The 23445-nt window shown below is 38.4% G+C and overlaps 1 protein-coding gene across 1 annotated transcript in view; it reads right to left on the bottom strand.

Annotated features, from left to right (window-relative positions):
- Positions 1-1753: 1753 nt before the first annotated feature.
- Positions 1754-23445, bottom strand: part of QRFPR (pyroglutamylated RFamide peptide receptor) — a 43608-nt gene continuing 21916 nt past the window's right edge. Inside the window, exons 2-6 of the mRNA XM_045984567.1 lie at positions 11204-11362; positions 8405-8466; positions 4116-4351; positions 2841-2938; positions 1754-2094 (exon numbers count right to left, since the gene is read on the bottom strand). Of these exons, the coding sequence (XP_045840523.1) occupies positions 1754-2094; positions 2841-2938; positions 4116-4351; positions 8405-8466; positions 11204-11362 (896 nt within the window). The remainder of the gene's footprint in view (positions 2095-2840; positions 2939-4115; positions 4352-8404; positions 8467-11203; positions 11363-23445) is intronic.

Raw genomic sequence — 23445 nt, 5'->3', positions numbered from 1 at the left:
GAGGATCACAGAAATCTCCTTTTTTGATGAGAGAAACCAGCTACCAACCAGGAAGAGGTGGAAAGCTTGACAGGGTTGAGGGCCATTCTTGGGAAGCAAAAGGGAACAGAATGGGGAGGCCTGGAACATGCTTCAGAACTCGAGGCTGCTTCAGAGTTCAAAGCACCGGCAGGGGTCCCGCGAGGCAGAAGAGGCACCACCCCAGTTTACAAGGGAAAATACGGAAACTTAAAGTGGTTCGGTGGCTTGCCGGTCATCAAGGCTATGGTAGATGATAGGCCTGTAAGTAGCTCAAACCCAGGCATCTGCGTCTTAATCTCATTCTTCTGTCATTTTGCAGCTTCTTCATTTTCTCTGACTTTACGATTATTGAACAGAACTCATTTGTAAAAATCTGTATTACCAAACTTCAACAGTACACTGAAAATTACATTACTGTATTCAACTATTAACTTAAGAAAGAAGGAGTAATTTCTAAAGTTATTTCCTAATCTAATTTAGCAATACATAGAAAGTCACATTACAAGGGTGCCTGGGTGACTCAGAGGGTTAAGCACCCGACTTTTGCTTTTGGCTCAGGTCATGATCTCATGGGTCCTAAGATGGAGTTCCCCACTGGGCTCCTTGCCCAGTGGAGAGTCCACTTGAGATTCTCTCCCTCTGCGCCCCACCCCACCTCTCTCTCTAAAATAAATAAATCTTTTTTTTTTTTAAATTCATATTACATGGACTGCATTGGGAGAAATACTACTACCCAAGAACATTAATTTCTGTACACGTTTTTGCTTAAATCCATGATCTAGAAGGATGGTTTACTAATTTTTTAAAACTGTGCTTTCATGCCTGTCATATTTTTATGAAAAATGATTTACTTCTTTTTATCATTCCAAGAATAAAAAAAATCTTCAACATTTGCTCAAAATAATTTTCTCTTCTAAAGGGGAATCCTCCTACACTGCTGGTAGGAATGCAAGCTGGTGCAGTCACTCTGGAAAACAGTATGCAGTTTCCTCAAAAAGTTGAAAATAGAGCTATCCTACAACCCAGCAATCGCACTTCTGGGTATTTACCCCAAAGATACAAATGTAGTGATCCGAAGGGGCACGTGCACCCAAATGTTTATAGCAGCAATGCCCACAATAGCCAAACTATGGAAAGAGCCTAGATGTCCATCAACAGATGAATGGATAAAAAAGATGTGGTATATATATATATACATAGTGGAATGCTATGCAGCCATCAAAAAACCTGAAATCTTGCCATTTGCAATGACATGGATGGAACTAGAGGGTATTATGCTAAGGGAAGTAAGTCAATCAGAGAAAGACAACTATCATATGATCTCCCTGATATGAGGAGTTTGAGAGGCAGGGCAGGGGTTGTGGAAGGTAGGGAGGGAAAAAATGAAACCAGATGGGATTGGGAGGAAGACAAACCATAAGAGACCCTTAAACTCAGGAAACAAACTGAGGGTTGCTGGAGGGTTGGGATCGGGGGGAGGGAGGGTTAGGGTGGCTGGGTTATGGACACTGGGGAGGGTATGTGCTAAGGTGAGTGCTGTGAATTGTGTAAGACTCATGATTCACAGACCTGTACCCCTAAAGCAAATAATACATTATGTGTTAATTAAACATAAAAATTTTCTCTTCTGATTAAGCTATAAATGGTACTAATTATGAAGACCTTGTTATAATTAGTGTCTGCTGCCTAAAGCAGAATTCTCAGAAAGCTCAGAGTTGAACAGGGTAAGATGTCATTTGAGATATTTTTTCTCCCTTGGTTGTTCACACAATTTGACTTCAATGTTGCCATCACTGAATGCTTCTCCTTTGGTCTCCTCCACAGGATTCTCTCTCCGGGACAACATTGCTTTCTTCTGCATCATTGTAATTCCTGAATTTCCATGCCTTCGTGCTGGAGATAAGGTTTCTTTTACTATGCAATAACAAACTGCAGATAAAAAATTTTTTTTGAAGTTTTCGTTCAAAAATGCATAAACAATGGGATTACAGATGGAATTGGAAAATCCAATTATTTGCACTATGGCAAAAATCATCTTGATTGTGACATCATCATATTCCTTTTCAAAATTACCTGAAATAAAAATTAATAGTCTAGAATGCATTATGTTCTAATGAGCAGAAAATAGAATTTCTGTTTGTCCTCTGTCTTTACCGACCACTTACACTTTGACAAGTGGACAAAGGTGTAAAAGTCTCAAGACAATTCTGGGAAGAGCCATCTGATGTCAGAAGAAAAATAAGCTCTGTGATGTGTCCTCATTCATAGAGGATCTTGCCTCACAAGCGCAGCCTGGCGCCCAGCACATATTAGGGAGCTTACTGCATTTCTACTTTATTCTAAGCTTTGTGTAAACTGGAAGCAGATGTTATATGTTCGCTTGTGTTATGGAAACACATCACCTGAGAATTACATTAAGTCTCAGATTATCAAAGGTAATACAGTGAGGGTCTGGCTGAAATCCTAGGTGTTATTAAATTTATGTGGTTCAAGGCAGTATTCTAATCTAAATGGAGAACACTCATAGGATGTCACACTTCTCCAGTGTCTGAATGGCTTATGGAGAACAGGAGGCATGGCATGAAAGAAACTCAAACATGTTTCTGTATCTTCTGTAATTATTAAAAATTTGGTCAAAGTCATATATAATTATCTACCATGTAATGATCTGGTGGTCTTGAAAACATGAAAGGAAGAAACCCATTAAATGTTTGATATTTGATTACCCAAGTGAGTAACAATAAATTTCTATGATTCATTGTCCATTCTAGCAGGAAATGAACTAAAACTTCTATCCAGTGAGAATGGAAAGCACTCACTGTATTCAATCATCATGTGGACGATGTGGAAAGGTGCCCAGCACACAGCAAAGAGAGCCACCACTGTCACCATCATAATGACAGCTCGCTTCTTCTTCCTGGACCCATAAGGATACATTGTATTAGTTGACTTCTTGGAAAATTTGTCACATTGATATCAAAGTTATTAAAGTTTGTGCCCAAATTTCTCAACCTTAATTTTTCCCATATTAATAAAGTTCATGACAGGTTAATTGTGGGCTGTTTCTCATTTTTCCCATTGCTTTAACCGACTTTCCTATATTTCTCATATTATAAACACCCTTATGATGTGTGCTCATAATAGGTCAAGCCCTCGGCTAGATGCTTGGTGTGGATTATGTCATTCATCTTCTCAGTAAGCCATTTAATGGATGCAGAAACTGAGGCACGGAGAAGTTTATGTCACTTGCGAAGTCAGATGACCAGTAAGGTATTTAAACTGTAAGAGGTAGAGCAGGCTCAAAGTTATGCAGCTTAACTTCAGTATTAAGCTCTTATTCACTTTATACTGAAGAGCATTCTTCTGAGGAAGTGGGAGAGCTAAATCAGCAATAAGTCCCAAGGTGCGCAATAGTCCAGCACCGGTGCTGACAGGGAGGATTGCTTCATACAAACTGGGCACCAGAGGTCGCTGCACACTTGAAAAATGAGACAATTTCACCAAACCACAAAACTCCCTATAAGGTTTTTGTTTTTGTTTGTAATAGCCATTCCACGTAGATTAAAAATAACCATATGGACTACAAGTGCCATATCAGTAAATTGTGTTTTTTTTTAATTAATGAATATGTTCAGAAAAGAAAGCTTTTAGTGTTATATCAATAATAACAATTTAAAGTAAATAGCATACTCTGACCACCAAAGGATTTCCATATATATCTCATGCATTTGAGCATCACTTTTGGGTAGGAGGAAGTGAGGATGGATTTTTATGAAGCTCCCTGCTACATAGGAAGAAAGCAGGAGGCTTAGTCCACACCATGTGGCTGGTGAGTGGTGGGAAAGAGAAGACCACAGCCCTTACCCCCATGTCATACTGACATGGAGATGAAAATGTAACAATTTTCCAAATTTTCTAAACTCCTACCATACCTAAAATCTTCAAAGTTTAAAGTCAGCCCATTCCCTAAACATGAATTACAAATGGCACTTCGGCTACATTTCCCAGGAATTGAGAGATTTCCAGCACCTGCTCCTTCAAGCACAACTAATTACAAATATTTTAAACAGAGGTGAATATTTCATTAAACGGACCTGGTTATTTTTGACATTTCATTTCCATGAATAGTTCGAAGCACTGAGCAATCCCCCACTCTTTTCTTTATCCAAAGTTCATAGCCGATTTTACTATACAGGATAAGCATCAGCAAAAGAGGCAGGAGGAAGAGGATGACAAGGATGAAGGTGGTATAGATTTTCTGGTGTGCAGGGCTGGCCCACTCCTCCAAACAGCAGACATGTTCTTTTTCATATAAGAAGTCATACTTAATCTTTAATACAAGAACAATTCAGTTAGAGGAACCAGCATCAAAAGAACAGAAAGCAGCCAACTACTATTGTAATGCTGCATTTTTCAGATCCTTACATATTTCCTGTGGGGACATATTTCGAATGAGAAATATTTTTGATTGTTCTTTTGTTGTGAAGTGTCATTTTTCCTTCATTCCTTACATTCTTAATGGTTTTGTACTTTCTTTTCTATTTTAAAATGGAATTGAGGTCAATAGGCTCTTTAATTATTTATTTTTTCAATCTCCCACAACTTTTTTTCAGTTTGGTGAAAGAGAGCTATGCTCTTTGACCAGAGTATGTATGCATACTGCCCAGATGAAGAACATTGCTTTCCAGGGGGAGAATACACTACGAATACAACAACCGAAGTATTATATGAAAAAAATATTTTGTACTCGCATGCCAGCTAGTTTAATGTTACATTATTTTGCTTCCTCAATTGTTGAAGAGACAAATTTTGGCAAGGCATCAGATGTCTTTCAATTGATAGTACTGAAAGCTTGTATTTTGTTACAGCTATTCCAGATTGGAATGATCAGATTGTTTGCAAAGATTTTAGAAATGTAACTGATAGCTTTAAGATTCTGAGATGAATAAGAAATTGAGATTCAAGCTATTGTCAATCTACAAATATTCAGACTCAGCTCTGAGACCCAGCTACATAAGCCAGAAAGACAATGTCTCCTTATTAGTATTATTTCTGACAGACTCATGAGTTCAAAATATTATTAATAGCAGTATTAATAATAATAGCAAATGTTAATAAAGGACAAACTTAGAAAAGCATATTCAAGAGTCATTTAACTGGATAATAAGAACAAAAGAGAATTTAGCAAAACTACTGACATTTTGGTCATTTTAGAGCTTTCCAGATGAAGAATACCTAGGTCTTAGACATATTTTTGCTTTCATTCCTGCAAATTTTTTTTAAAAGATTTTATTCATTCATTTGACAGACAGAAATCACAAGTAGGCAGAGAGAGAGGAGGAAGCAGGCTCCCCGCTGAGCGGAGAGCGTGATGTGGGGCTCGATCCCAGGACCCTGGGATCATGACCTGAGCCGAAGGCAGAGGCTTTAACCCACTGAGCCACCCAGGCACCCGCATTCCTGCAAATTTTATCGTCAATTGTTAGTCAGTTGAATTGGGGAACAAGCTTTCTGGTATACTCATCAAAGGTAAGAAAATTCGAGCTCTGATCAAGGTTGTTATTTACAAATACAGTGAGGGATGAAAACACTTACTGAATAATAATTTCAAGATCCAAACTCCCTGGGAACCGGGTATAAAGTGAAATTCATTCTGACTCCATGGAGGCAGAGCCTATAAAGGCACAGCCATGGGGGCAACACACTGGCACATGTTAAGGCACAAACTACCCCAGCAGTCTCCAAATAGGTGCATGTTGCCCTGGGGACAAGCACAGACTTTCTGAGGGCACAGGCAGATGGCTTTAAGGGAGTCAATTTCAGATCTTCTATTAGCAACTGCACAGTTCTCTAAAATTCTGCTGCCTCGGGGTGCCTGGGTAGCTCAGGCCTTTAAGTGTCCGGCTCTTATTTGGCTCGGGTCCTGATCTCAAGGTCCTGGGATCAAGCCCCCCTGTCAGACTCTGTGCCCAGCAGGGAGTCTGCTTGGGATTCTCTCTCTCCCTGTACCTCTGTCCCTTCTCCCCGCTCGTGCTCTCTAGCTCTCTCTAAAGTAAATAAATAAAATCTTTAAGATTCCACTGACTAGGAGAAGCCTGAAACTGAATGTTGTGCTCTCTCTATATTCCCCGTTTCTCATTTCTAATCCCTCTTCTCCCCAGCTACATAAGCCAGATCTCTTACCCAACCATAGTCTTACTATGAGGCACTGAAAAAGGAGGTGGTTTGAATTACTGATGTCAGTGAAGCCACCATGATCAAGAAACCATAAATACATGACAGGGCTTTGTGCTTTTCCCTGTATTAAACACATTTCTATTCAGGGTAAAGCTTGGCATTAGAAAAAAGTGTTTTGACAGATGTTGAGATGCTGTGAATTTACATTTTCATACAGTGAAGGGGCGAAAGTGATGACAATTTTAATTTTACCACCTCATTGCTTCCATCCCCTGAAAATTGTCAAATACATCACTCCTGAGAGAGAGCCCAGTGAGAGCAAAGCAAAGTGAACTTCAGTGGGTGGAAATGGTGATGTCGGGGTGCTTTGTTTCACCCAGGTGAGAAACTCCGGCTTTGTGCATGCTCACATACACTCTCTCTAGTAGAATTTTAGAAATGAGAAGGTGGTCATGGGATGCATATTAATAGATTTATCTGATATGAAAAATGAAATCACAATTCTTCCTGACAGAAAGAAAATCTGATTTGGCTGATTGGTGTGACAGTGAGGATTGACTTTGCCAATTTCATATGCATTTTCTACAAACTAAATGAGTTACATATTTAAACTATATTTAGAGCATATGATAAAATAAGTCTATTTAAAGAAACAGACAAATACTTGTGTCTATGGGCCAGGAATGGACCCCACAAATGACTACTGGGTTGGGTCACTTATGAGAGGACTCCATTGGTACAGGATTCCAGTTGGGATAAGGGCAGCCTTGGAGAAAAGAGCTGGCCACATACAGTTGTGTGTGGAAGCTAGAGAGGCATGATAAACAGCCTGCTGGAGAAGGGACTAGCAGTCAGAAGCCTCAGTGATGTTATCGTTGAAAAACCCACAAGTAAAGAGTTGATCATGAGCAATAGTCACGGGCAGAGGGCATTGACACCAGGGTACACCTGCCCCTTCCTCTCCTCACCCTTCTCACCAGCTCCCCAAGAACCAGAGACAGTCAATTGAATGGGAAGGGAGAAATGCACAGTAAGGAAGGGGAGAAGATGTGGATTATGTCCCTTTTCCATACTGTAGGATTCCAGACCTAAAAATAGCTTAAGCTGAGGGAAGGGGTTGTTTTGCTTTGATTGAAAGTATGGATTTATGTGATTGTGACACTGGGCTGGGCATTTAACCACAGAACTAACACTTTTGTTGTGACTGAAAGTGACCAGAGGAATGTTGCTCTCTGAACTGTTGGAAGGGTAACAGGGCCTACTCAGGGCTTCATCCGCAACATTGCATCAGATTACTGGGAGGTCCTTAGGTCACATTTTTATAGGCAGCAATGGACAGAATAAAATTACCTTCTGCTCTCACCTATGGAGTCCCGCTCATTCAATACACAGGTTACATAAAAAATCAAGTCATGTTTTCAATGTACCCTTTCCTGAGAGCTCATTTGTTATTCTTGCCAATGGACACTGCACATCCAATCCAGTTTCACGATTGCTTCCATCAATTTAAAAAGGTATAAAAGGATACATGGTTTAAAAATTATCTTAGTGGTTGTGTGAACAACGCCCTACTGCCTTTGAACACTACTATCTGGGCTAGATCATGTATGCAGGACACGTTGAAGTATGTATGCCCCATTGGCGAGACTGGGTCACCAAAGACAGCACCATGCTCCCTCCACTGTGAATCCCCATGCAATGCTGGGGCCATTAAATAAAGGTGTGAGGGAAGGAGAGAGGTCAGATAAGATGATCTTGGCACACACTCCAATTCAAATTTCAGTTTGTCAATGTATGGGAGATGGATAAGAAAAGATTTATGAAGGAGAATCAACTAATAATCAGATAATTGATGACAATTTTTTAATGTGATTTAAAAATAAAAGAAAAATCTAGAGCAACCATCGAACTCTTCAAATGTAACAAGACACTGGAGGCCACTAGGAAAGGCATGCTCAGCTTGCAGGAAAATGTAGAATGTGACCCTGGTTAATTTTCTTTTAAGCATTAAAATCTTAATAATATAAGATCAAGGGAGACCTAGATAAATGGGGGGGGGATCTTAAAACAAACTATTTTATTCCACTTGAAAAATTTCCAGTGAAATAATTGGGATCATACAAATTTGCAGGAAGAAATTGGATTATCACTGAGAGGGCTGAGAAAACTTTCAATAATATGACTATCAATCCCAGTCCCAATCTACCTCAAGACGTTGCACATGCCACATGGGCGATCCAACGATGACTGCCACCAGCCAGACCACACCTGCCAAAACATTACAATCATCAGAATATGGCTCCAACATCAAAGCAAAACACACGTATGCTTATGCATGAAGCAGATGCTCTGAGCATAAAGACTCCTTATATGCAATCATATTTGACCTCAAGCAGAGCAGGGGTCTACCTGTTCTCATGGCCATTCTTCACCATCTTCAAAATTGCTGGTGGAACAGTCTTCCTGAAACATTTTTAAATGCTTAATTAAAACTCCTTAAAACAATAATAATAAAACTCCTGCATAGTGTTTCAGTGACTGCAAGATAAAACCCTAACCCTTAACCTGGTTCCTGGGATTCTCTCATTTGCCTCTCTTTCCTCTTACATTTCTGTCCATGTTCTTCAAAACAGCATCCTTTACTGAGGAATGTACAGATTTGCTTTCAGTCCCTGTATCTCAGAATGCATTGAGGTGCTCTGACACTGTCACCCCCGATGGCACCTTATTCCACTCATTTTCCAGGACTTGACTCAAATGTCACTCCCTCTAGGGAATCTTTGAAGGTCACCATCATTTCCAGATAGAACTGATCACTAATTCCCTGTTGTCTCCATGTGCCCTTTAGTCATTTGTTGCCCTTAGTCATTTCTTCTCAACTTCATCTAAGCTCATTGAGAGCAAAGACAATGCAATTTACTTGTTTTGTTCCTTTGTTTCCCCAAACAAGAGTCCAAGGATAATTCCTGGCCCTCAGTAGGTGTTGATCAAGCATCATAACATGATTATCATTTCCTTATTTACAACAACAAACACTTAAAACATCAGAAACAAGAGTGCTCTTTCCAAATTCCCCGTCCACCATGTTTTTGTTGAGGGAATTGCTTTAGTGATGTGTCCTTAGCCAAGAACAAAAGAGAATCTGAACAGACTAGTATAAGGCCAGAACCAAGAGACTCAACATCAATTCTGAGAGCAATTTCTCAGCTCAAGTTTTTCTCATGCTTTCTGTATTGAGTAGAAAACAGTCTATTGCCTTGGATTTCAAGAAACTGAGACTCACTTAAGCTGTAACTGTGGCTTATTATAAAGAAACACATGAACTGGCACTGTCTATAGAGAGTCGAAGATTTAAGACGGTTCTAAGACTCACAAATCAATCTCTCTTCACATTGCCATACACATCTATTCTATTCTAGTTCAGTCACTATCTCATATTATCTTAAGTCCAATCACTTCTCCAATCTTTAGTAGAAATTCTGGAGGAATTGAGTCTAATTGGCTTAATTCATTGACAGTCCTTCTGTGTCTACTGCCTGTTCTGGGATAGTAGGGGCAGAGTTAGATTTATATTACTGGTATAATCTGTGAACTCTTGTGGGCAAGTGAGTCTAGCAGGTCATTGTTGATGTCCTGGGGACAAGGCAGTCTAAGCTAGGAGGTACTGTGCATGAGGACAGGGCTGGTTCCCAGTGTAACAGAGCTAGAGAAAGATGTCAGGCAACACTGCATGAAAGCCCCACAGGGACATGAGACTCCTTGGTTTAAAATCCTTTCTGTCTCCCATGACTTTTTGAGTAGAAATTGCCTTGATTGCCTGTTATTGACTTTGCCTTCAGATCCTTAGACTCTATACTTCTCTTTCCTTTTTTAATAACTTCCCTCCTCCACATATTCCTTTTTTCACCCACTTTCCACACCCACACACATCTTTCAGATTCTTCGAAGGTAGAAAGATGTCAATTATTAAAAGCAATGAAGCCTTTGAATTCCTTGTAGGGAGGATATGCCATACATTTGAAACTAACTAAAACTAATGAAACTAAAACTAATGAATGTTGCTTTATCTGTTCATTTCAAACTATGTACAATGAGTTTGGCATTGCAAAGCCTTCAGGAGTTCTTTCTGTAATTTTACTCTCCTATGCTGGCTAATTCTTACAGCAGAAATAAACGTTTACTCATTCCTCGCAAGTGAGATATTAGTAAAAATTTCTCTTTGGTTATCGCATTAGTTGCTCCCTCAACCTCTCTTTGGTGAACTGTCATACATTCAAACCACTGGGAAGCACATTAAGATTTTAAATGCATTGGTTATAATGATCAGGTAGAGAAATTCTTCCATCTTATTGTGCTAGGCTTTAGGACATCACTTTGAGCTCCCCGCTTATCAAGAGGAACCTGCTCATCATGACTTGCTCACTCAGGAATGGTTACAGAAACCTGAGGATTCAGGAATGCCTGAAGCAAAATTATGAAGTGGATGGAATTTGCGCTCATCAGGCACCTCTAGCACTCAAAACCCAGGGTTCTCATGAGTCCTCTGAACTTCTACTATTGTGGCCTCACCACTGGGGTCACCTCTGAGCAGCACCCCGGTTCTCTACCTTTCTAAAAAGCACCTTTCCTTCCCATATCAAAATCTACCTGCTCTAAGAAGGGCCTCTTACCTGAGGATGACAGTTTACAAATCTAACAAATGTTAATGTGGTAATGCCACTGAAGGATTCTCTTAAATTAGCTGAACGTAGTGCTTAATGTGTTGAGACTTGAACTGAAGAACTAACTCTGAAATGCGAAATTTTAAATGTGGGGGTAGGCCTAAAGGAGAAAAGAAGCAAAGGTCTAGGTAAATGGGGAGAGGTCTGAAATCCTGAAGTTACACCGTGATGCCTACAAGCTAGACAAGGAGCTATTTGTCTGGCTCATTGACACAGTTCACTTTGAAGAAATTCTGTGTGCTCTGTAATACAGAATGGCCATACGGTCACTGGTACATCCTCACCTAGCATGGTGAAAGCCCGTCTGTTGGTGTACTGCCACTTCATTTTAAAAGGATGCACAAGTCCCTGGTGCCTTTCCACAGCAATGCAGGTCATGGTGAGAATTTCTGTCATGATAGCAGTAGACTGGACGAATGGCAGCATCTTGCAAATGAAGGCACCTGCAACAAGGAAACAGGACAGTCAAACATCAAGAGTGAAAGTTTTATCTGTGTTTCTGTAATTGTTGAGGTTAATTCATTCTGAGCCTCTGTTCGAAAGTTTTATGACTATAATTACATTATAGATTCAACATAATTGAGAAAGGTGGAACTGGCTAATATTTTCTCTAAGTACCTAAATTATAGGTGATTACCTATAAGAGGACAATTAAAAGGCAAGTAAATATCTGGTCATTGATAATAGGCAGGAAAAAAAAATCAATATGAGTCTTGCTTAAGAAAGAGCAAAGGCAGTCTCCTAGGGTCACAACCAGACAGTAATCTTTGATTATTTCTTCCTTTTTGGTTCTCTGTCAAATCATGACAAAGGAAGAATTCCCACCAAAGACTCAAATTTCTTCTTTTATTTTTTATTCTCTTTTGATTTTTCTGTACACAACCTTATGTGTAGCTTACATCATTATACTCTTCACTGATTTCACTTTCTCCAGTGCAAAGGCCTCGAACTGGTGGCTCCTGGGCAAGTTTCAGTCTGCAAACATGCTTTGCATGATGTACACAATATTGTTGCAATACGTGAATACATCATCAGCATTTGAAATGTTTACACTACCTGTCTTGCCCTTTCACCATTTATTTGTAACCCTGATTTGATGTGTTTCTGCTCTTGAATCCATCTTACTCATGGCTATGAAACTCATTACTCTGAATTATCAGATAATCTGAAGCTCAGGGAATATGAAAAGTTGGAAGAAAGTCAGAAGTCATGGAGTCCAAGCTCTCTCCAAAACCAGAAATCATCTTTTCATCTCTCACGGATGCTCTGCCAAGCTCTGCTTAACACACCTGCAGAGGAGGCTTCCTGGCCAGCATACTCTCATCTCAAGCTGATGCTTGGGTTTTGTTGTTGTTGTTGTTTCTTCTTCTGCTTAGAATGTTCTTCCCCCAGAGAACTCCCTCCCACCCTTCACCAAAGTCTTTGCTCAACTGCCTCTTCAATGAGTCTGAAACGCTCTGACAGCACATCCTTAACTAAGGTCTGCCCCATTCCCCTTCCAGCTCCTCTCATCCCTAGGGTCTTATTTTACTCTTTTCCCATAACTCTTTCACTTTCCAACAGACTACATAATTTATTGATTGCCTTCATGGCTCATTAAAAGTTTCCTCATGCCTTTCAGAATGCAAACACCAAAGAGTGAGGATTCTTGCCTGTTTTCCTCACTTATACATTTCAAGCATTTAAAATAGTGCAAGAAGGTTCTCAACACACTGAATTGAGGATGAGTAACCCAGGAAGATTTTGCCTTTAGAAGTGCCTCCATTCAACTTTGGAAAGGCTCTCACTAGAGAAAGTGCTTTTTAATAGTTCCACCTGCTTCTTCCAGTTTCGCTTTCTGAAAGTTTCAGAACTAACAAACTATCTTTTTCAAACATCAGTTCTTATATTCAAAAGAAACTTTCATGTCATTCTTAGGTCTTTTCTTTTCGGATTGTCCCTGCTGTTCCTCATTTGACATGATTTTCAAACTTTCAATTCCTTGGACGCCTTTCAAGGACTTCCTCTTGTTAGTAACCACATGGTTAGGAAGAAAGGAAACCTACCATCCTCAAGATGCGGTCTGGCTAAAGCAGAAACTGCAAGATTATATTGTCTCCTTGGGTATGAACACCCTCTTCTGTGACTATAACTAACATTTACATCAGCCTTTGATGTTAGAATTTTTACATGGTTGGTTTCTATTGCACTTGATTTTTTGCCCTTCGTGATCAACTTGCAATAAACTGAATCGGTTTAATAGAAAACTATTGTTTTTTGTTTTGTTTTGTTTTTTTAAAGATTCTATTTATATACTTGACAGAGAGAGATCACAAGTAGGCAGAGAGGCAGGCAGAGAGAGAGAGAGGGAGAAATAGGCTCCCCGCTGAGCAGAGAGCCCGATGCGGGGCTCAATCCCAGGACCCTGAGATCATGACCTGAGCCGAAGGCAGAGGCTTAACCCACTGAGCCGCCCAGGCACACCAAACTATTGTTTTTTTAAAGAAAATTTTTGTTAATCCAATATCTTGTGACTAAGGAAAAAAATGTAAGTAGATATCACTCTAGATATTCCCTTTCTAGTCCTTTTTGGAAGCTTCCAATTTAATCCAAAAGTCAATCACACTCACTCTTATCCTCTGTTCCAGTTCCCTAAATCCCAACCCTGTCCAATGTTAAGGCCTTTCCTTATCTAGCAAGATAGTTTATATGCTAAGTGCAGAAATATGCTTTTAATTCTAATGTATTTCACTCTTCGAATACTGATCACACTGTGAATGAATTAAATTACCTTAAATCCTGTTTTGGATGTGACACTTGAATAGAGGCATATATGAATAAATTATTCATCTGAATGTTTCTCACTTTTTTGTTTTTGTTTTTAAATCTGATGAGTTCTTCCATTCTTTTTTTTTTTTTTAAATCTTTATTTTATTTATTTATTTGACAGACAGAGATCACAAGTAGGCAGAAAGACAGGCAGAGAGAGGAAGGGAAGCAGGCTCCCTGCTGAGCAGAGAGCCTGATGCGGGGCTTGATCCCAGAACCCTGAGATCATGACCTGAGCTCAAGGCAGAGGCTTAACCCACTGAGCCACCCAGGCGCCCCGAGTTCTTCCATTCTTTTAACCAAGTTGTTTATAAAAAAAAAAAAGTTTGACAGGCTGAGGTTAAAAAAACATCAGAAGAAATTTTCCATGAAATAAACATAGACTCATTATCAACACAGTTTAGATATAACTATCCAAGCAACTAAGAATTATTACGGTAATGTTATTTACTGTATATAAATACACTATATTTATATATGTTATATGCGTTTTATATGTATATATATTTATATACGTTTATATAAGTAGATAGACCATGATCACTGTAGTCTTATCTCATGGTAGTGTTGTCCATCTTAAATATATTCATCTTGTCTATCATAATAACAGGATGGAAAATTGGTCAACTGATTCTGTGCTATCAGGACACACTGTGATCCTGAGTCACCTAATTCACTCTGAACCTTGAGTTCATCATTTGTAGAAAGGAATTAATAACACCCATCTGTCATAAGACTGAAGTGTGTGCTTTATAAAATCACATAAATACCCAGCACAGATGTGTTATTTAATAAATAAAAGTTCTGAGGCTCCTGGGTGGCTCAGTGGGTTAAAGCCTCTGCCTTAAGCTCAGGTCATGATCCCAGGGTCCTGGGATGGAGACCAACATCAGGCTTTCTGCTCGGCAGGGAGCCTGCTTCCCCCTCTCTCTCTGCCTGCCTCTCTGCCTACTTGTGATCTCTGTCTGTCAAATAAATAAAAATCTTTAAAAAAATAATAAAATAAATGAAAGCTCTTTTTTTTAAAAAAGATTTTATTTATTTATTTGACAGAGAGAGATCACAAGTAGACAGAGAGGCAGGCAGAGAGAGAAAGAGAGGGAAGCAGGCTCGCTGCTGAGCAGAGAGAACGATGCGGGACTCGATCCCAAGACCCTGAGATCATGACCTGAGCTGAAGGCAGCGGCTTAACCCACTGAGCCACCCAGGTGCCCCAAATGAAAGCTCTTTTATCATCAGACTACCTGTATAAAAGAATTGAGGTAAATTTGGTATGTTTAGAGCTAACAGATTTTTTTGTGAATAGATTCTAAACTACCCACTAAAGGACAGCTAGTTTTATAACATTTCCCAGATAAAGATAGTGCAGCTCAAAAAACTCAAGTGATTTGCCTACATCCACACCGCTGTTTATTGACAGATGAGGGTACGTGACTAGGTCATCTGAATCTAGTTCTTTTCTCCATGTCACCTTCACTTAACTTAATGCACTCATGCTATGTGGCATAGTTTTCTTGTCTCATAAATGTTTAATAATCTTATTTTATAATCCACTTGAGAATTTTGCACCAAGTTGTACTAGTTCTATAATCTGTCATCTTTTTAAGGCACCCATATAGCATTAGCCCAACTCATTATTTCCGACATTTCTTCAACCAATATTTTAAGAAATTACAGACAATGTTTTCTTCTTTTTTAAAAAAGATTTTATTTATTTATTTATTTATTTGAGTGTGCAAGTGTAGGGAGGGGCAGAGGGAAAGGGAAAGAGAGAATCTCAAGCAGACTCCATGGGCTGAGCATGGAGCCCAATGCGGGACTCAATCCCATGATCATGATCAGATCATGACCTAGGCCTAAATCAAGAACTGGATGCTTAATCAATTGAGACACCCAGGTGATACTGACAGTGTTTTCTTGATCACACTGCCAAGTGTCTTCAATGTTATGGCATGGTACTTATTTAGGCTGAAACTTTGAGTTTTTTAAAAATAAATAAATAGATGCTCTTTTCCTATTTACTCTCTTATCTTGGATCTTTATTTTCATTCTAACCATTTTCGGTATGCTCGTTTTTAAATTGGAAAAATTTTGGACATTTTTTTCCAAGGTCTAGAAGACTAAAGTAAAATAGGCATTGAAGAGTTTTTTTTTTCCCTCTGTCCTTCATTAAATTTCCAACCCTCCTTTCCTTTTTCAGCTTCTTGTTCTGGTAATCTCTCTAAGAGCACTCTGGTCCTTCCTAGGATGGGGCACACACAGGTATTCCCTGTTGGTGCTGCCTATTGCTTGGGGAGATTCTCAACTCAGAGGTACGGAACACTTGGGGATGATCGGGTTTACATGACTGAAATAATGCTGCCTGAAATAAAAGAGGATTGTTTGGTATATAACAATCACTGGGACAGACATTCTTTATTTTTCATTTTTTCTTTCTTTTTAGTAATTGAAATTTTTATGAGATAATTATAGATTCACATGCAGTTGTAAAAAAATAATACAGAGATATTCCTTGTGTAGTTTTTCCAGTTTCCCCCAATGGTAACATTTTGCAAAATTATAGCAAAATATTACTACCAAGATACAGACATTAATACAATCTCCTGATTATATCCAGATTTTCCAGTTTTACTTTAAGTCCTTTCTGTGTGTGTATGTGTGTGTTCTATATGATTTTATTACTTGTGTAAATTTAGGTATTTGCCACAACAGTCAAGATACTAAACAGTTCCAATACACTCCTGCTGCCCTTTTATAAGCACACCCAATCTCCTTCTGCCTCTGCCCATCCCTGTCGTTAACTGCAGGCAATCTTCCATTTTTTTAAAAAAATATTTTATTTATTTGACAGAGAGAAATCACAACTAGGCAGAGAGGCAGGCAGAGAGAGAGGAGGAAGCAGGCTCCCCGCGGAGCAGAGAGTCAGATGCGGGGCTCGATCCCAGGACCCCGAGAGCATGACCCGAGCTGAAGGCAGAAGCCTTAATCCACTGAGCCACCCAGGCGCCCCGCAATCTTCCATTTTTAATCCATCTTCCATTTGTAAAATTTTAAAATTTCACAAATGTTACATAAATTGAGTAATATGATAGACAATCTCTTGGGACTGTCCTTTTTTTTTTTTTCTTTCAGCACAATCCCCTGGATACTCATCCAAGTCTTTGCATGTATCAATAGTTTATTCCTTTGTACTGCTTACCAATATTCCCCAGGTTTTTTAATCACTCATTCATTGAAAACATCTGGACTACTTCAGTTTTTTTACTATTACAAATAAAATAGCTATGAATATTTGTGTACAGGTTTTGGTGTGAATACAAGTTCTTCATTTTTCTGTGACAAATGTGAAGAATGTAATTTCCAGGTTGTATGATAATTGCATGTTTACACTTATAAGAAGTTGTCAAACTATTTTCCAAAGTGACTGTATCATTTTACATTCCTATGGGCAAAGTACAAGTTACCCAGTTTCTTCATATTTCTCTTTTTTTTGTCAAGACCTTTTCATTTATTTTAAAGAAAAAGAAAGAGAGAGTGAGGGGGTGCACAGGTCGGAAGGACAGAGAGAGAGGGAGAGAGAATCTAAAGCAGACTCTGTGCTGAGTATGGAAACTGACATGGGACAAAATCCCACAACCCTGAGAATATGATCTGAACAGAAACCAAGAATCAAATGTGCCACCCAGACACCCCAGTTTCTTCATATTCTTGTCAATATTTAGATTTGCCATTTTTTAAAATTTTAGTCACTCTAATAGCTGCAGAGTGTTCGCATTTTTTTTCATTTCCTCTATTTCTAATAATACTGAACATGTTTTCATGTGTTTCCTGTCTTCATATGTGTCCGTATGTTCTCTTAGATATAATTCCCTTTATATCTTTTGCTGTCCATTTTCTAATTGAACTGTCTTTTTACAACTAAGGTTTAAGAGTACTTAATATGGGGACAGCTGGGTGGCTCAGTTATTTAAGCTCCTGCCTTTGGCTCACATCATGATTCTAGAATCCTGGGATTGAGCCCTGTATTGGCTTCACCCCCTCCTCCTGCTCATGCTTGTTCTCTCTCTCACTTATTCTCTCTCTTTCAAAGAAAAAAAAAAGAGTACTTGATATGATATAGATGCTAGTCCTTTGTCAGACAAAAGATATATGCTTTACAAGTATTTTCTTCCAGTTTAGCTTATCTTCTCATCTCTTCACCAGGACTTTCACAGAGTAAGTGTTTAATTTTGATGAGGTGAGTTTATTAATTTTTCCTTTAATGCATTGTACTTTTGGTGTTAATTAAGAACTTCAAGAACTCTGTGTCCAATCCTGAAGGTTTTCTCATTTTTTTCTATAAGTTTTATAGTTTGCATTTACCTTTAAGTCTCTGATCCATTTTGAGAAATTTTTAATATAAGTTGTGAGAATTAAGGAGTTCTTGTGTATTTTGTTTGTTTCTTTTGGCCTATGAATATCAATTGCTCCAGCAACAATTGTTGAACAGGCAAGTCCTTCCTCCATTGACATGCACCTTTGTCAAAAGCAGTTGAGCATATATGTATAGATATATTTTTGAACTCTCTATTCTGTGCTATTCCTCTATCTCTTTGCCAATACCATAATGTCTTGATTACTTTTCTACATGGGAAGCTTTAATATCAGTTAAAGGGAGTCCTCCCACTGTATTCTTTTTTGTCAAGGTTACTTTAGCTCCAAGACCAGCAAAGCACACCTGGTTAAATATCCAAACACTCTCCACTCTATAGAAGGACTAACTCTTTAGAGGATGGAATAGTAGGAAAGAGCAGCCAAAGTGCAACAGCAGAGTTCACACAGCATACACCAGAAACACTTCCTGAAGTTTCCTTTATTGTTGTTGTTATTGTTGTTTTCCTTTTCTTTCTTCTTCTTCTTCTTCTTCTTTTTTTTTAACAAAACAACAAGACAGAGAAATTCATCCCAAAAAGACTCACAGCAAGGGATTTAATCAATACAATATAAGTAAGGTGTCTGAACTAGAATTCAGAACAATAATTATAGAGATACTAACTGGGCTTAACGGGAAAGAAAACTATTAGATCACAAAGATAGATTCAGGGAACTCAGCAATTCCATAAAATGAAATAATATCCAAATTATAGGAATCCCAGAAGAAGAGTGGGAAAAAGGGACAGAACGTTCATTTGAGCAAATTAGAGCTGAGTACTTCCCTAATCTGGTGGAGCAAACAGGTATTCAAGTCCAAAAGGCACAGAGAACTCCCCTTAAAAATCAATAAAAACAGGTCAACACAAAGACATACTATAGTGAAATTTCCAAACTACAAAGATAAAGAGGAAATCCTGAAAGCAGCTTGGGACAAAAAGGTCCTTAATCTACAAGGGTAGACATATAAGGCTGGCAGCAGATCTGTCCACAGAGACCTGGCAGGCCAGAAAGGACTGGCATGATATATTCAATGTGCTAAATGAGAAAAATATGCAGCCAAGAATACTTTATCCAGCAAGGCTGTTATTCAGAATAGAAGGAGAGATAAAGAGTTTCCTAGACAAACAAAAACTAAAGGAATTCATAAACACTAACCAGCTCTGCAAGAAATATTACAAGGGACCATTTAAGCATAAAAAGATAGCAAAAGCAATGAAGATGGGGGTAGGAAAGGGGTGCCTGCTTGCCTCAGTCTGTTAAATGTCTGCTTTCAACCCAGGTCATGATTTCAGGGTCCTGGGATTGAGGCCCAAATCAGGATCCCTGCTCAGTGAGAAACCTGCTTCTCCCTCTCCCTATGCCTGCTGCTCCCCTTCCTAGGCTTTCTCTCTCTGTGTCAAATAAGTAAATAAAATCTTAAAAAAAAAAGACCAAAAATGGAGACAATCTACAGGGACTTTATAGGTAACACAATGGCAGGAAATTCATATCTTTCAATAATTACTCTGAATGGAAAGGCCTCAACACCCCAATCAAAAGATACAGAGTACCAGAAAGGATTAAAAAAAAAAAAAAAGAAAAAAGACCCATCAATATGCTGCTTATAACAGACTCACTTTAGATCCAAAGACACCTTCAGATTGAAAGTGAGGGGGTGGAGAACTATTTATCATGCCACTGGAGATCAAAAGAAAGCTGGAGCAGCCATCTTTATTTAGATAAACTCAATTTTAAACTAAAGACTGTAATAAGAGATGAAGGACACTATGTCATAATAAAGGGGTCTATCCAACAGGAATATATAACAATTGTAAATATTTATGCTCCTAACCGGGGGCAGCCAAACATATAAAACAATTAATACCAAACTTAAACATACTGATAATAATACAATAATAGTAGGGGACTTTAACACACCACTCACAGCAATGGACAGATTATCTAAGCAGAAGATCAACAAGGAAACAAGGGCTTTGGATGACACACTGGACCAGGTGGACTTAACAGATATATTCAGAGCACTTTCTCCTACAGCAACAGAATACACATTCTTTCCAAGTGCACATGGAACATTCTCCAGAATAGATCAATACTAGATCACAAAACAGGACTCAACTGGTAGGAAAAGATTGAGATCATACCATGCATATTTTCAGACCACAATGCTATGAAACTTGAAATCAACCACAAGAAAAAACTTGGAAGAACCACAAATACATGGAGGTTAAAGAATATCCTACTAAATAATGAATGGGTCAGCCAGGAAATTAAAGAATAATTTTTAAAATACACAGAAGCTAATGAAAAAGGAGCAAGAAATGTCTCAAAAACCCAACCTAAACTTACACCTAAAGTGTAGCAAGTGAAGCCTAAATTCAGCAGGAGAAGGGAAATAATAAAGATCAGAACTTAAATCAATGATCTATAAATAAAACAAACAATGATAGAACCAATCAATGAAACTAGGAGCTAGATCATTGAAAGAATTAACAAGAATTGATAACTCCCTAGCCAGATTTATCAAAAAGAAAAAGGAAGGATGCAAATAAATAAAATCATGTACTAAAGAGAAGTGATCAAAATCAACACCACAGAAATAAAAACAATTATAATATTATGAGCATTTATACGCCAACAAATTAGGCAACCTGGAAAAAATAGATGAATTCCTAGAAACATATATACTACCAAATTGAAGCAAGAAGAAATATAACATCTAAACAGACCAATAACCAGGAAAGAAATTTCAAAAAGAGATTTCAAAAATCTCCCAACAAATCAGAGTCCAGGGCTAGATGGCCTTTCAGTGGAGGCCTACCAAACATTTAAAGAAGAATTAATAATCTCCTCCAGTCATCCATATTGATACAAAATTTGGGTATTCATCCTTTTGATGGAGTTGTAATATTCTATTGTATATGTGAACCACATCTTCTTTATCCATTCATCTGTTGAAGGGCATCATTGTTCTTTCTACAATTTGGTGATTGTGGCCATTGCTGCTATGAACATTGGGGTATATATGGCCCTTCTTTTCACTATATCTGTATCTTTGGGGAAAACACCCAATGGTGCAATTACAAGGTCATAGGGTAGCTCTATTTTTAATTTCTTAAGGAACCTCCACACTGTTTTCCAAAGTGGCTGCACCAACTTGCAGTCCCACCAACAGTGTAAAAGGGTTCTCCTTTCTCCGCATCCTCTCCAACACTTGTTGTTTCCTGTCTTGATAATTTTGGCCATTCAAACTAGTATAAAGTGGTATCTTTATTTATTTATTTTTATATTTATTTATTTATTTATTTAATGGGCAGAGATCAAAAGTAGGCAGAGAGGCCGGCAGAGAGAGAGGAAGGGAAGCAGGCTCCTTGCTAAGCAGAGAGCCCGATGCGGGGCTCGATCCCAGGACCCTGAGATCATGACCTGAGCCGAAGGCAGAGGCTTTAACCCACTGAGCCACTCAGGCGCCCTGTATAAAGTGGTATCTTAATGTGTTTTAATTTCAATGTCCCTGATGGCTAATGATGATGAACATTTTTTCATGTGCCTGTTAGCCATTTGTATGTCTTCTTTGGAGAAGTGTCTGTTCACGTCTTCTGCCCATTTTTTGATGTGATTATCTGTTTTTTGGGTGTTGAGTTTGAGGAATTCTTTATAGATCTTGGATATCAGCCCTTTGTCTGTAGTGTCATTTGCAAATATCTTCTTTCATTCTTTGGGTTGCTTCTTTGTATTGTTCACTGTTTCCTTTGCTGTGCAGAAGCTTTTGATCTTGATGAAGTCCCAAAAGTTCATTTTCACTTTTGTTTCTTTTGCCTTTGGAGACATGTCTTGAAAGAAGTTGCCATGGTCGTTGTTGAAGAGGTTACTGCCTATGTTCTTCTCTAGGATTTTGATAGATTCCCGCCTCACGTTGAGGTTTTTTATCCATTTCGAGTTTATCTTTGTATCTGTGTATGGTGTAAGAGAATGCTAGAGTTTCACTCTTCTATACATAGCTGTTTAATTTTCCCAGCACCATTTATTGAAGAGACTATCTTTTTTCCACGGATATGTCTTCTTGTTTTGTCGAAGATTATTTGACCATAGAGTTGCAGGTCAATATCTGGACTCTTTACTCTGTTCCACTGGTCTATGTGTCTGTTTTTGTGCAAGTACTATGCTGTTTTGGAGATCACAGCTTTGTAGTAAAGCTTTAAATCAGGCAATGTTATGCCCCCACCTTTGTGTTCTTTTTCAACATTTCCTTAGCAATTCGGGGTCTTTTCTGGTTCCATACAAATTTTAGGATTGTTTGTTCCAGCGCTTTGAAAAGTGCCATTGGGATTTTGATTGGGATGACACTAAAAGTGTAGATTGCTCTGAGCAGTTTAGATATTCACTTACTTGTGGAGCATAAGGAATAAACTGGAGAACATTAGGAGAAGTAAAGGAAAAGTGAATTGGGGAAAATTGGAGGGGGAGATGAACCATGAAAGGCTGTGTACTCTGAGAAACAAACTGGGGTTTTGGGAAGGGAGGGGTGTGAGGGGGATGGGTGAGCCTGGTGGTGGGTATTAAGGAAGGCACATATTGCGTGGAGCACTGGGTGTGGTGCATAAGCAATTTCTCTTGGAACACTGAAAAAATAAAATAAAATGTAAAGAGAGAAAGAAAAAAGAAAGAAAGAAAGAAAGAATACCTATTCTTCTGAAACTGTTCCAAAAAATAGAAATGGAAGGAAAACTTCCAAGCTCATTCTATGAGGCCAGAATTACCTTTATCCCAAAGCCAGACAAGCATATGAACATAGTATGTCTCTCCATTTACTTATCCATGAACATAGTATGTCTCTCCATTTACTTATGTATTCTCTGACTTCCTTTATCAGCATTTTATAATTTTAAGCCTATAAGACCTGTATGTTTTGTTTTGTAGTATACCTAAGTATTTCATTTTCTTTGGATTAATTATAAGTAGTATTTTATTTTTCATTTTAGTTTCTGAATGTTACTTGTTAGTATGTAGAAATACCAGTAAGTTTTGTACAATGATCTTTATACTGTGACCTTGCTGAATTCACTTATTATGGGAGTTTTCACTAGATTCCTTGGGATTTTATGTGCAGAAAATAATGTCATCTGAAAATAAAGATTGTATTATTTCTTCCTTTCCAAAGTGCATGTCTTAGATTTCCTTTCTTTGTCTTTGTGCAGTGGCTTGAATTTTGAGAGCTATGTTACATAAGAGGGGTAAGAACAAACATCCTTACCTTGTTCCCAATCTTAGAACAAAAGTATTCAGTCTTTTACCATTAAATATGGTG

This window comes from Meles meles, chromosome 2, assembly GCF_922984935.1.
Source record: "Meles meles chromosome 2, mMelMel3.1 paternal haplotype, whole genome shotgun sequence".
NCBI lineage: Eukaryota > Metazoa > Chordata > Mammalia > Carnivora > Mustelidae > Meles > Meles meles.
This window is presented reverse-complemented; position numbering and strand designations above follow the sequence as displayed.